This window comes from Choloepus didactylus, chromosome 9 (assembly GCF_015220235.1).
Source record: "Choloepus didactylus isolate mChoDid1 chromosome 9, mChoDid1.pri, whole genome shotgun sequence".
Classification (NCBI taxonomy): domain Eukaryota; kingdom Metazoa; phylum Chordata; class Mammalia; order Pilosa; family Megalonychidae; genus Choloepus; species Choloepus didactylus.
The window spans coordinates 63,816,506-63,831,042 of NC_051315.1; the positions used below are offsets into that span (position 1 = coordinate 63,816,506).

A 14,537-nucleotide genomic window follows, 5' to 3' on the forward strand; every position below is an offset into this window, starting at 1 on the left:
TGCTTACCCCTTTGGATCAAGAAGAATTTCTCAATCCCACACAGCCAGGTCCAGGTTCATTCCCAGGAGTCATTTCCTGTGTTGCCAGGGAGATTTACACACCTGGGAGTCAGATCCCACATAGTGGGGAGGGCAGTGAATTTGCCTGCCGAGTTGGCCTCACTCAAGAGAGAGGGCCACATTTGAGCAACAAAGAGGCACTCAGGGGGAGACTCTTAGGCATAGTTATAAGCAAGTTTGGTCTCTCCTTTGCAGCAATGAGCCTCACGAGGGCAAGCCCCAAGATAGAGGGCTCAGCATACCAAACCATCAGTCCTCAATGTTAATGAGAACATCAACAACAACCCAAGTGAGGAAGTCCAACACTTCTGCAAAAGTCTGAATGTTTTGAGAGTAATGCCTTTGTTATTAAAATTTTCAATAACAATACAGTTATACTTCACTTTCCTTTTTTAATTATGTCTTCTGATTGATTTTTTTAATTGTTGCATTTGATTAATATTTTTGTTTTGTGGTTGTTGCTATGACCTTTTTTTCACAGTGTACTTACATAGAAATTGATCAAGTTGCTGAAACATATGCTGTTGTCCTTAGTCGCCCAGCTTGGTTGTGGGGGGCAGAAATGGGAGCCAATGAGCATGGAGTTTGTATTGGGAATGAAGCTGTATGGGGAAGAGAAGCAGTTTGTGATGAAGAGGCACTACTGGGCATGGATCTTGTCAGGTTATTTTTCTGTTATACTTTTACACTATAGAACTTGTCTAAACTTTGGTGTAACTTTTACATGTTTTATTTTCCCATTTTTTTCCCTTTTTTGGACTTTGATACTTTATGTCAAAGTATACTTTATAATTTCTACCTAAAATGCTCCCGAGTACAAGCATGCAATTTCTAGAGTCTCAAATGTCATTAACCTAGGAGAGGGGAAGGTGTTGGAAATTATGATTCACTGGAAGTACCTAACCTTCTTTATCATTCATTATCTTAACTAATTCTCACAATAACCTCATGAGGTATATATTATTATCCTCATTTTACAGATGAGATATTTGAGGTTCAGAGATAAAGTAACTTGCCAGTAAATTCCCAAGTCGGAATTTGAACATAGGTCTGTTTAACTCCAAAAACTTGTTTTTTCATAATTCCATGCAGTCTTTAGAAGAAGTTTGTAAGTTAGATTTCTGTTTATCTGTTCATTTGAAAGGTGTTTTGAATGTAAACACAAAGTTTCATGAGCATGAAATTATTTAAGAAAAAAAATTGAATTTATTTTAATTTGAGAACTTTAATATTTTTATTTTAGACTTGGCCTTGAAAGAGCTAATACAGCTGAAAATGCCCTCAATGTCATTGTTGATTTATTAGAAAAATATGGCCAGGGTGGAAATTGTTCAGAGGGTAGCATGGTATTTAGCTATCACAACAGTTTCCTGATAGCTGATAGGAATGAAGCATGGATTCTGGAGACTGCAGGGAAGTACTGGGCAGCAGAGAAAGTACAAGGTATGAACAACATTTCATGATTTAATTTGTTTTACAATTAAAACAATACTCCCTTACTTGTAGACATTGCATTTAATTGTCCTTCAAGGTTTAGAATCTAGTGCAATGAAGGATTGAGCTGCAGAGTAAATGAAAGAGTTTGAAAGAGCATAGAATGAAAGAGCACTGTAAGAGTTTTCTTGAAAGAAAGCAAAAGACAGAGTTATCAACTTTGATATAACCTATATACATATACTTTCTGTGCAGCAGAAATTGGCTGTTTTATAGGACTTTTTCACATTTTAATACCTCTTAGGATTTCTTCCTATTTTCACTTTAGGCTAAACTCCACAGTTTTATCATGTGTAGATAGGGATGTGTGAAGAGGGGAGTGGAGTTGGGGATGATTGTGGGTTAGTGGTTAGAAAAGATATGTTGATAACAGTAGCTTTTTACCGTCTATAAATTAAAACACAAAATGCCACATCATTGAGTAAAACGACACAATTGAATTATTTTAGAATGTTTTTCTTTTTTTGTTTCATGGTTTCTTTGTAATCATGTATTCCTCTCATTTTTCAAGTGAGGAATTCCAGAGATAAAAAGTAACTTATTCAAGGCAAGTTAGTGAAAGACTTGGAATTTAAATCTTTAGTCCAGTGTTCTCTCCAATAGAGCACAGTTTTGTGTTCAAGCATAATCATGTGCTTCTTTAATGCATACTTCCTCTTCCTTGATCATCTAGTTTTATGAGAGAGATAAGAAATACATGTGAAAATATTAAATGGTGCCTAAATGATACAGACACATAGATGCTGGAAACATTAGAGAAAGGAAAGGTCATTGTGAGCTGTAGGAGCTCAGAAAGGCTTAGTAGGGGTGGCATTGAGCTTTGGAGGATTTGGATGTTATTTTTCAAAATAGGTCATTGCCTGTTGTTGTGACGGACATTTTGTTTTTAATTTTGCATGTATTTATTGATGTATGAAATGGAACTTAGACTGATTATCTTATTGTGATAATTGACCTGACCGTACCAATATCAAGTGTACTATATGTGAGAGAGAAATGAATAAATGTATTCTGTTAAAAAGTTCCATTTGGCCATCCGTAATGAACACCTTCATTGGGTCTGATTACCCGATTGTAGATTAACTTTGCCACCTGGTTCCTCTTCCTATTACTAAATGATCCCAAGAACCAAATTGTTATACTATAAGGAATTATCTGTTAGGTGGAAAATTCTTCTTCTCTTTGATGCTGTCATGACTCCAGTCTGGTTTTTATAGTGAGAATTATCCCAAGTAGGACTTCATTAGAGTGATTTAATTGATTTTACTCCACAGATTGTCATTCTAAATCTGTTTTAAAATGTCATCAATTTTTATTTATTATGGTCCATTTAATTTATCATTTCTCTTTAGAACAGGAATTTATTGTTTTTCCTATTTTGTATTTTAGTTGGAAATTTTGTTTTTAAACTTAGTGCCAAGATAGTTTTAGAAGCTGCATATTTCTGTTCTAAACTTATTTTTAATTATTTTTTAAAAAGTATTTTTTACGAAAGACTTGTATCCATAATATATAAAGAACTGTCGAAACTAAAAAAGTAAAAAACAAATAATCCAATTAGAAAATGGACAAAAGACATAAAAAAATTTTCACATACAGGGAAATACAGATGGCACAAAAGCACATGAACAGATGTTCAACATCATTAGCCATTAGGGAAATGCAAGTTAAAACCACAATGAGTTGTCACCATCCACCTGTCAGAATGGCTAAAATAATATATATTTTATTTTAAATATAGTGACAACACCAAATGCAAGAATGTGGGGACTAGATCACTTGTATACATTGCTGATAAGAATGTACAGTTACTCTGGAAAACAGTTTGGCAGGGTTAGTTTTTTTTTTTTTTTTTTTTTTTTTTAAACTACCATGCAATTCAGCTACTCCTATGCATTTATCCTAGAGAAATAAAACCTAACACGCAAAAAATCTGTACTCAAATGTTTATAGAAACTTTTTCCATAATAACCAAAAACTAGGAACAATCCAGATGTCCTTTAACTTGTGAATGGTTAAAGAAACTGTGGTGTATCGCACCATGGAATACTACTCAGCAATAAAAGGGAATGAACTATTGATACATACAACAATTGGGATGAATCTCCAGAGAATTATACTCATTGAAAAAAGCCAAATCCCAGAGATTATATACTATATGATTCTATTTGTATAACATTCTTAAAATGGCAGTCATAAAAATGGAGCACAGATTAGTGGTTGTCTGGGCTTAAGGAAGGGTTGGGATGGGAAGGAAATGGGTGTGGCTATAAAAGGGCAAACTGAGGGAGTCTTGTGGTGATGAAAATATTCTATATATTGACTGTCAATACCAATATCCTGGTTGTGATATTATACTATAATTTTGCAAGATGTTAGCATTAGGGGAAACTCGATAAAGGGTACACATGACATGTGAACTGACCATTATCTCAAAATAAAAAGCTTAATTAAAAAAACTCATTTATCTTTTTTGAATATGTAAAACATGCACATGGCACAAAATTTGGAAGTTTAAATTTACATTCAAATGGTGATTAAGAATCATAACATACAGATAGATACTTTATGTTAAACATGACTTTTCTTCTCCCTTTCCCCTTTCTTCTTTGAAAATAGAGGGAGTTCGTAATATTTCTAATCAGCTTTCTGTAACAACCAAGATTGATCGGGAACATCCAGCCATGAGAAACCATGCTAAGCAGAAAGGTTGGTGGGATGGTGAAAAGGAATTTGATTTTGCTGCAGCATACTCATATCTTGACACAGCCAGGATGATGACTTCATCAGGCAGATACTGTGAGGGCTACAAGCTTCTGAATAAACATAAAGGTAATTTTATTATTTAAATAATATCAAAATGAAAAATTATATTTTGTATAAATATAAATTTGAGAATGATAAAATCTAATTTGAGGAGTTATACTTAGTAAAGATACAGTTTAATTAAAACTGAAAACATTGTGATATTTTAAGCTGTATTTTGAGGTGAGTGAAGTGCTAGAAAATTGTGAGAGAGGAATGGTTCTTTTTGAAGGACAGATTCATATTCTCAGTCCTCAAACCCTTTTTCTAGTTCTTATTGATGTTGTTAAAGCCAAATTTTTATTTTTTTTTTCCTCAGAGTTTGTTGATTTATGGAAACAGGCTTCTTTGATTATGCTGCTGTTTCTTTTATTTATTTTTGATATTAGTTTTATTGATTTTTCTATTACAGAAAGTTTTGTTTAGAACTTCTAGTTGAAAAGACAAACTAAACAGATGTAAGAATTCCTGCTTTCCACTTAGAAACTCTAGAAGTATTGAATAAAATAAACATTAAAGACAAATATAGCTAAGCTCAAGCACAAGGAGAGAAAATCATCAGATACTTAAAAAAAAAGAGAGAACTCAAAGTTTCAGCAAGATTTGAAGTTTCTCCTCCCCACAGAATCCCCCATCTCTCTGTGTCAGGGGGGGATTCTGGACAAGATATAAGCCTTAGAGGGATATAAACTTAGAGCTTTAGAGAGTATAAGCCTTAATGTCCATGAGAGTGTCATTGTCTAGATTACTGACTCTTTTGGGAAGCAGAAGCTGGACTTCTCACCAAGGCTATAAATCTGAAAAATACTCATCTACTTCCTATCTAGATTCCTAATCTAGAGTCATCTCAGGCTATGGGTTGACACAAGAGACTGAACTTTGGGGCCATGTATATTTTGTAGACTTACCTGGGGCTACCAGTGCTGAGAAGCACTGGTTTGGAACCTATAAACCACATAGGATTCCAACATATCTTATCTCTACACCCATGATCTGAATATTTGGCATAATGAATTTTCAGATTTTATCCAAATTTCCCATCCAAATGGGAAATTGGCTATAATGAATCCACATATAATTCTCATTGGAAACATTTAAGTTTACATGGGCATGTAGATGAAAGGATATAGTTTCTGCATCCACTATGAATAGTTTCTATTATGTCTTCATGTTCACTGATCTTTTCTTCTGCATTTTCTAATCTGCTGTTAATCTCACCTAGTGTTATTTTCATTTCAAATATTGTTTTCTTCGTCTCTAAAAGTTTCATTTGGTTCTTTCATATGTCTTCCGTTTCTCTCCTCATTACATTTGTGTTTTCCTCTACATCCTTGAGCATATTCAGCATATTTATAATATGTATTTTAGCATTCTTTCTACTAATTTTCATAAGCTCTGTCATTTCTGAGTCTGTTTATGTTACTTAAATTTTCTTCTGGTTTTGGGTCACATTTTCCTGTTTATTCACCTGTCTGGTAATTCTTGATTGGATGGTGGGCATTGTGAAATTTATGCTGTTGAGTACTGGATTTTGTTTTATTCCTTTAAAAAGTGTTGAACTTTGTTATGACACTTACTTATGTTACTTATGGATAAGTTTCATTTCTTTAAGGCTTGTTTTTTTAATGCAATTTTATTGAGATATATTCACATACTAGATAATCATCTAAAATGTATAGTCAATGGTTCATAGTATCATCATATAGTTGTACATTCATCACCACAATTTTTGAACATTTTCGTAATTCCAAAAATAATAAGAAGAGTAAAAATAAAAATTAAAAAAGAACACCCAAAATATCCCATACTCCTTATTCCCCCCATTATGTATTTATTTATTGTCTTTGTTTTCTTACTCATCTGTCCATACACTGTATAATGGGAGTGTCAGTTGCAAGGTTTTCACAATTACACAGTCACACCTTAAGAGCTATATAGTTTTACAGTCATCTTCCAGAATCAAGGCTACTGGATTACAGTTCTACAGTTTCAGGTATTTCCTTCTAGCTATTCCAATATACTAAAAACTACAAATGGATATCTATATAATGCATAAGAATAATCTCCAGAATGACCTCTCAACTTTATTTGAAATCTCAGCCACTGAAACTCTATTTTGTTTCTTTTCTCTTCCCCCTTTTGTTTCAAGAAGTAAGGGTTGTTTTTTTTTTTTTTTTTTTTTAAATTCAGTTTTATTGAAATATATTCACAAACCATACAGTCATCCATGGTATACAATCAACTGTTCACAGTATGATCATATAGTTATGCGTTCATCACCACAATCTATTTCTGAACATTTTCCTTACATCAGAAAGAATCAGAATAAGAATAAAAAATAAAAGTGAAAAAAGAATAGTAAGGGTTGTTTTTAAGGTTTTTTTTTTTTTTTTTTTTAAGGATGGCTATAGTGTAACCTTTATTCTACTAAGGGACAGGATCCTTCTGGGATCTCCCTTGAATGTCCTGTGTATTTAATGATGTCCATACTCCAGCTTGTGGAACTTGAAACATTGCTGGCCCTGTATTAGCTTTGTGAATTTTTAAATTTACTGCTCCAGGTAATTGTTATTTCCTTAAAAATGTGTTCTTTGTATGTAAAAACAGGTATTTAGCCAAAAGCTCAAGGGAACCACTACGAAGATTTCTAGAGCTTGTTTTCTGTGTAGTTCTCTCTTCTCTGATACTCTTCCCTGCAGATTCTAGCCACCCTGACTTCTCTGAAATTTGGTCTCTGTCTCCTCAACTTAGAGTGACCTTTGTGCTATGTTCAGGTCCCCCATCTCTGCTCTCTGGTCTGAAAATTGCCTCCAACAAGAAAGCCAAGGTGATGGTAGGGATTACCTAATTTGTTTCCTTGTTCTGAGGGATAAGAGCCCTATATTTCCTGTTGTTCAGTGTCCCCAAACAGCTTAATATGTTTCCAGTTTTCTATTTGTTTACCTTAGGAGGATAATTCTAGGGCCTGTTGCTCCTTCATTGTTGAAAGCAGATGTCCTATTTACATTTTATGAGTGTTGCAACATAGATTGAAAATGCTTTTCTTATTCAGTAAGGTCCAGTCTTATGCACACAAGCACAACAACTATAATTTCATTGAATGTTAACTAAGTAGATAATTGGTATTTTATATGCTCTCTATTATACAGAAATTCTTGGTAGGCAAATTCTTACATAGGTTTTAAGTAATATTTAAAGAACCTGATTGTTTTTTTATGGGCTAGGAATGAATTACTATTTTTTCCATTAAAAGTAATGGACTGTAGACTTCTGCCATCCTATGTGTTTTCATGAACAGTTTAGAGATAGGTAATGAGGGACATATGTATTTGAGTAGTCAACCCACATGGAGACCTTCATGACCCATGGCCTTCCAGGCCTCTTACAGAAGATAATTACTTTGAAAATGATTTCGCAGAAAATAAATATAAACATATGAGCAAATTCAGTGACAAAAGAGAAACACTTCATAGACCCAAAAAAGCAGGAAATTCACCTCTAAGGGAAAACTAGAGCTAACTGAAAAGGGTTTAAAAGTATGATTAAAAGTTTCAAAGGTTTTTGGTGGGATAAGATAATTTTATTTGAAAATTTAGGTGCTGTAATTGTGTTTTAGTTATGTTTATTAAAAGTTTCTTTTATACTGAAATATGGATGAAATGATATGACTTGAATTTGTTTCAAAATAATTTGATGGAAGGGATTTGATAATTGTTGAACAGTGATGAATATATGGGGCTTTGTTATACATTTTTTCCTAATTTTTATGTATTTGAAGTTTTCTATAACAAAGTTAAAAATAAAATAAAATGTTTGAAAATATAAAGGAGGGGATAAAATCCATAAAGCAAGAGTAGAGATAATGAAAAAAGAATGCGGGTGTCTGAGCTTGTACCTCGGCTTGCCAGGCCTGGGCCAGGGGACCTGATCACCCCCTGGGGAGGGTAGTAGGTACGGGCGTGAGTGCCCTCTGCAGCCCCCCTGAGCCTGGGGAGCGAGGTCAAGGCAGCTCCCTTTTCCTCACCCAAAATGCCACTGGCAGGGGAGGCTTGCCGGAGGAAACCGCCTTTCTCCCAACTGCCCTTTCCCCACTTCCTTATCTTACCCACTCACTCCCTGGTGCCAAGGCCACTCCTGCCACCGCCAGCGCGCATGCCCGTGGCCAGAACAACCCCCGCCCCGCTGCAACGGTTCCGGCGTTCTCTCAGAACCAATCCTAGCCCCTATCCCTTCAATATTGCCATTTAAGGCTGCTTCACCTCCTTTCCAGCCCTGCCCTTCTTACCAGCCTATATAACCTGTAATCACCCCTGAATAAATCTCTTTGGCGCATACTCCTACTGGATGAAGAGTGTCTTGTCCCTATCGCCGCCCTCCATACCTTGCACGCCTCCCGCCGAGGACCCCGGCCACGTCCTCCGCCTCGCCCTCGCCTCCGGGAAAGAGCCCCCGCCGCCGGTACCCCTTGAGCAGCCCCGAGAGCTGAGGGCTCAGCTACCGGCCGCCCCTCCCCCTAGAAGCAGTAACCGCGACCGCAACTGGTGCCCCGTGTGAGGAACGTCTCCACACAACAGTTCAGCAGGTCGATCGCTCGCCCGGACGCCTCTCCAGCTTCCCGTTTCCTCGCCTGCAAGGTAGGGCCGCCTCTCCTTCGCCGCTTCTGGAGCCGTGGGAGGTTCACTGCTCCGAAGCCGCTCATCCCTTCCCCCACGCTCTCTTCATCCAATAGGAACTCCTCCCTTCCCCCACGCTCTCTTCGTCCTCTTGTATGCGCACTTCTATGACCCCCGTTCCTCCTAACACTCTCCCTCTTCCCCTCCATTACTTTGCTGTAGTTCTTTGTATTTTTATTTCTTCATTTGGTGCCGTGTGCCTCTTTGCAACCGCCCCCCCCCAACTGCTCCCGTTGCCAAAGGGCACTGCTTTCTGCTCTCGCCGTCTCCTTCGGCCTCAAGGCCACAGTTTATCTCATTCTCTCTGCTCGGTAAACAACTCCTCCTCCTCCTCCCTGCCAGCCGGCCGGCCCGGCTCGGGAGCAAACCCCCCTCCTCCCCCCTCAGCTATGGGTAATCGTATATCTACATGTCAGGCACCTCAAGTTCGTGCTCTAGCGGGTCTCCTAGACACGCATCGCTGTACAGTGTCTGTCCGGCAGCTGCAGGTGTACTGGGACCTCCTGCTCCCCTTTAACCCATGGCTCACCACTTGCCATCTTTGGGACCCTGTTACTTATGATCATCTTATTGATCGAGTCACTAATGCCATGGAACATGAGAGCAAGCGCTTCCCTCCCGGCTTGCTCCCCACCTTGATAACCATCCGCTCCTGCCTTCAAGGCTCCCTCCCCCCTGATCGAGGCCCCGTTAAATCCAAGCGATGACATCAGCCCTAAGCTGGGCCGGAAACCGCATATGCTTTACCCCGCCCTTCCACAGGGCGGAGCTAGTCCGCCATCTTATGCCTTGGGCCCCACCCTTTCACAGGGCGGGGCTGATCCACCATCTTGCGTCTTAGCCACGCCCACAGCGCCGCCATCTTGCGACGCTTGGGGCCTCCCACTTCCGCTTCCCCCTTCGGCAAGCACCCCCTCGGAGCCGCTACCGGCAGCTGCCGCCGCTCCTTCCACCCCGCCAACTAACAACCCCTGGCTGCCTTCTACACCTCAAGGCAACCCTTGGGGCAACGCTCCCCCTACCCCCACTCCCGCGCCAAGCCCTCTGCAGGCGCGTCCTCCTTTCTCTCGTGCTTTTCGCTGCTTTCCTCTTAACCTTGCGCCCACCCCACAGAAACCGTATGACTGGTATCCCATTGACTCAGATACTATCAAGCAGCTTCGCAGGGCCGTCAGGGAGGACGGGTTAGGTAGCCCATACGCTTCCCAAATACTGCAGGATCTCGGCATGGACTATTGCATCCCCCAAGACTGGGCCTCGCTTGCCCGTTCCATTCTTAACCCCGGTCAGTTTGTTGACTGGCGTGCTCACTTCCAGGCAGAAGCAGCTCAGCAAAGTGAGCAAGACGCAGCCCTTGGAGTCTATCATCCCCCCGAAGCCTATATGGGCACTGGAGCGTTTCTAAACGCATCTGCCTATGTTAATACGCCTGCCGCCTTTTGGCCTAACCTTTGGGGAATCGCCTTACGCGCATTTGCCAACTGTTCTGCCTGTCGGCCTAATAAATTCACCAAGCTCTTCCAGGAGCCGAGTAAGCCTTTCGCCACCTTTGTCTCCAGAGTCGAAGAAACCTGCGCTCAAAAGGTAAGTGACCCCCAGGCCCAATATTACATGTGCCCATCCTCAAATCCTGAAAAATCGTACTGCAATTCCCCCAACGAGTACTACTGTGCATACTGAGGGTGTGAAACACTAATCACTAATTGGAAGCCTCCTGTTCCTAATCATTACCTTACCCTAAAGTGGGCCCCTACAGGGTGCAAACTCCCTACTGTTAACTGGCTCGGCCAAGAAAGTGAGAGATCCTGCACACATCTTAATCTTACAGTGCAGCTCCCCACTAATCCCTCTTGGTTACTCGGTCAAACTTGGGGCTTCAAAATCTATGAGAAAGGAGCCAACCGAGGATCACTTATTCTTATAAAAAAGGAGGCTGTAAGCCAACCATACCAAAATACTGCATTAAGAACACCCTCTGGCATAGGTCCCAACCAAGTCATTAACCCCCTTTTTCCACAGCCCTCCAGCCGCACTTCAAGTACAAGCAGCGCATCCGGAGGCCGCACCTCAGCTGCAAACAACGTATCGCCAACCCCACCACCCCAACCTTTTCTACCCCCCTCTCATTATTCCTCTCCCCTCCTCAGCCTCATCCAAGCCGCCTTTACTTCAGTAAACTCCTCCAACCCCAATTTTACCTCATCCTGCTGGCTCTGCCTCTCCACCTCTTCCTCGCTATACGAGCCCGTTGCCTCCAACCTCTCCTTTTCAGAAAGCACAGAAAACAGCCCCTTGGAATGCAATTGGAATACCTCTGCCGTCCCCCTGACCTTTCATTCAGTCTCCTATATGGGAAAGTGCGTCCGCCCTCGCTCCAGTAACTCTCCCGACCTCACTGCCTGTGCCAGCTATTCATCTCCCAGCAGCTCGGCAAAATTTCTCATTCCTCATAACTCCTCCCAATGGCTCTGCTCCTCTACAGGACTTACCCCCTGTCTCAGCACGAATGTCATCAATGAATATAAAAAAACTTGCCTCCTAATTGTCCTTATCCCTAGGGTCTTATACCACAGCGAAGAAGACTTCTTCCTCCGTCTGGAAAAAACTGCGGCTCCTGCCCCACTGCAAAAGCGAGAGCCCATCACCGCCCTCACAATTGCCTCCCTCCTAGGTCTTGCCGGCACTGGCACCGGAATCACTGCATTAGCCAGTCAAGACTCCGCCCTATCTCACCTCAGGGCGGCTGTTGACGAAGACATTCATCACTTACAAAACGCTATTCACCATCTAAAAAATTCTGTCAATTCCCTCTCTGAGGTAGTGCTCCAAAACCGCCGAGGTCTTGACCTTCTCCTCCTCAAAGAAGGAGGCCTCTGCGCCGCCCTAGGAGAAGAGTGCTGTGTTTATGCCAATTCCACAGGTCTCGTCGAGGACAGCCTGAAAAGAGTCCGAGAGGGACTGGAAAAGCGTAAAAGAGATCGTGAAGCCACCAGTTATTGGTCCAGTTTTTTCACTCCCATCCTCCCATACATCCTTCCTTTTCTTGGCCCCTTACTAATAATTATTCTAGCTCTCATCTTAGGACCCTGCCTCATCCGCAAAATTGTCCAGCTTGTAAGAAAACAAACGGATGCCATTTTTTCCTCGTTCGTGCAAATCCAGTATCAGCGACTCGCCGCCTCTGACGCCCCCCACTCCAAGATGACAACCAACCCTCCGCGACCTCAACGCCACCGGTCGACTCGCCAACCGCGAGGCCCTTCTCAATCACCTGAACATCGCTCTCACCTCGAGTTCCAGCTTCTCTGAACCCCTGAACTTTAAACCCCTCACCTTCACCCAGCCCGCTGCAGCGAAGCCATTGTCAAGCGCCCGGGCACCACACCAACACTGAGTTCCAGCCTCGCTGAGCCACCGTCAACCCCTTTTTTCCCTTCCCTAACCTCCCCCTTCCCTCACCCTTAGCGGGCCTCTCCGGTAAAGCCTCTTCCTCTAATTAGAAAAGAAAGGGGAATTGCGGGTGTCTGAGCTTGTACCTCGGCTTGCCAGGCCTGGGCCAGGGGACCTGATCACCCCCTGGGGAGGGTAGTAGGTACGGGCGTGAGTGCCCTCTGCAGCCCCCCCGAGCCTGGGGAGCGAGGTCAAGGCAGCTCCCTTTTCCTCACCCAAAATGCCACTGGCAGGGGAGGCTTGCCGGAGGAAACCGCCTTTCTCCCAACTGCCCTTTCCCCACTTCCTTATCTTACCCACTCACTCCCTGGTGCCAAGGCCACTCCTGCCACCGCCAGCGCGCATGCCCGTGGCCAGAACAACCCCCGCCCCGCTGCAACGGTTCCGGCGTTCTCTCAGAACCAATCCTAGCCCCTATCCCTTCAATATTGCCATTTAAGGCTGCTTCACCTCCTTTCCAGCCCTGCCCTTCTTACCAGCCTATATAACCTGTAATCACCCCTGAATAAATCTCTTTGGCGCATACTCCTACTGGATGAAGAGTGTCTTGTCCCTATCGCCGCCCTCCATACCTTGCACGCCTCCCGCCGAGGACCCCGGCCACGTCCTCCGCCTCGCCCTCGCCTCCGGGAAAGAGCCCCCGCCGCCGGTACCCCTTGAGCAGCCCCGAGAGCTGAGGGCTCAGCTACCGGCCGCCCCTCCCCCTAGAAGCAGTAACCGCGACCGCAAAAGAACAAATGAATTTTTAACTTCTAGAATAAGTAGAAATTCTAAAAAATGAAAAATACTGTCATTGAAACAAAGGTAACAAGTGTTCATAGTCAAGCATTTGGAAAATACAGATAAGCAAAATGGAAAAAAATTTGCACATAATTCTAGCATTCAGGACTCATTTAACATTTAAATTTTCTTAATTGCAGAAATGAAATTTGTCATTGTTCGCATAGTCTTTCTAGTTATATTTCTAAGTATACATACACAACTTATTTTTAAAAAAAAATAGGTCAATTTGTATATGCTATATTTTAATTCACTTTTTAACTGTATCTACTGGGAACATCATTCCACATCTTTTGTTATCATTGAATTTGACATAATTCCTAATTTCCTTTGTGATTTCTTCTCTGTCCATGGATTATTTAGAAGTGTATTGTTAATTTCCAAATACTAGGAGGGTTTCCTAGATATCTTATTTTAATTGATTCCTAATTTAATTTAACTCAGAGATCATATGTATGATTTAAATCTTTAAAAATTTTTCTGAGGCTCATTTTATAGACTAGCATATGGTCTATCTTGGAGTATAGAATGTGTATTTTGTAGTTATTGGGTTTAGTGTTTTATAAACATCAATTAAGTCAATATGATTATTGTGATCATCTAAGGATTTACTGAATTTGTTTGTTTCTCCCTTTAATTGCACCAATTCTTGCTTCTTGTATTTTGAAGCTCTGTTATTAAGTACATACACACTTATATCACTATGTCTTTATGCTGAACTAACCCTTTTATCTTTACAAAATGTTCTTTATCACTGGTAATACTCTTTGTCTTGAATTCTATTTTAACCCAGTATTCTTCTGTTTATGTGATATATATTTTCCTCTCCATTTGCTTTCAACCTATCTATGTCTTTATATCTAAAGTGCATCTCTTGTAGAAAGCATATAGTTATCTTGCTGTTTTTTTTCTAAAATCATTCTGACAATCTGCCTTTAATTAGGGTATAGAGTACACTAACATTTAATGTAGGCTGGTTCTGGTTGCAGTTTAGATAGAGTAAGGATACTCCCCTCTGTCTTTCCCACTGAATGCAACTAAAAACCTGGAAAGACTGCATGGAACAACTATCTGAGGACCCATAAAAGTAAAAAGGAGCAGACAATAGGGGAAATAAACCAGAACACAAAGTAGGAATGATCCGATGGTGGGTTGGTGAGTTTCCTTTTTTTTTTTTTTTTCTTTCGTAACACCCAGACTAGGTTCAAACACAGCCTTAATCCTGGAACTATGCACTAGATGAAGATAGAAAAATTCCATGAGAAATCTCTGGTT

At 41.0% G+C, this 14,537-nt stretch overlaps 1 protein-coding gene across 4 annotated transcripts in view; it reads left to right on the top strand.

The window, feature by feature from the left end:
- Nucleotides 1–14,537, top strand: part of SCRN3 (secernin 3) — a 41,878-nt gene that overhangs the window by 4,535 nt on the left and 22,806 nt on the right. For all 4 annotated transcript variants that reach the window (XM_037848618.1, XM_037848621.1, XM_037848619.1 and 1 more), the window contains exons 3-5: nt 542–723; nt 1,304–1,503; nt 4,174–4,386. In XM_037848618.1, the coding sequence (XP_037704546.1) occupies nt 542–723; nt 1,304–1,503; nt 4,174–4,386 (595 nt within the window). The remainder of the gene's footprint in view (nt 1–541; nt 724–1,303; nt 1,504–4,173; nt 4,387–14,537) is intronic.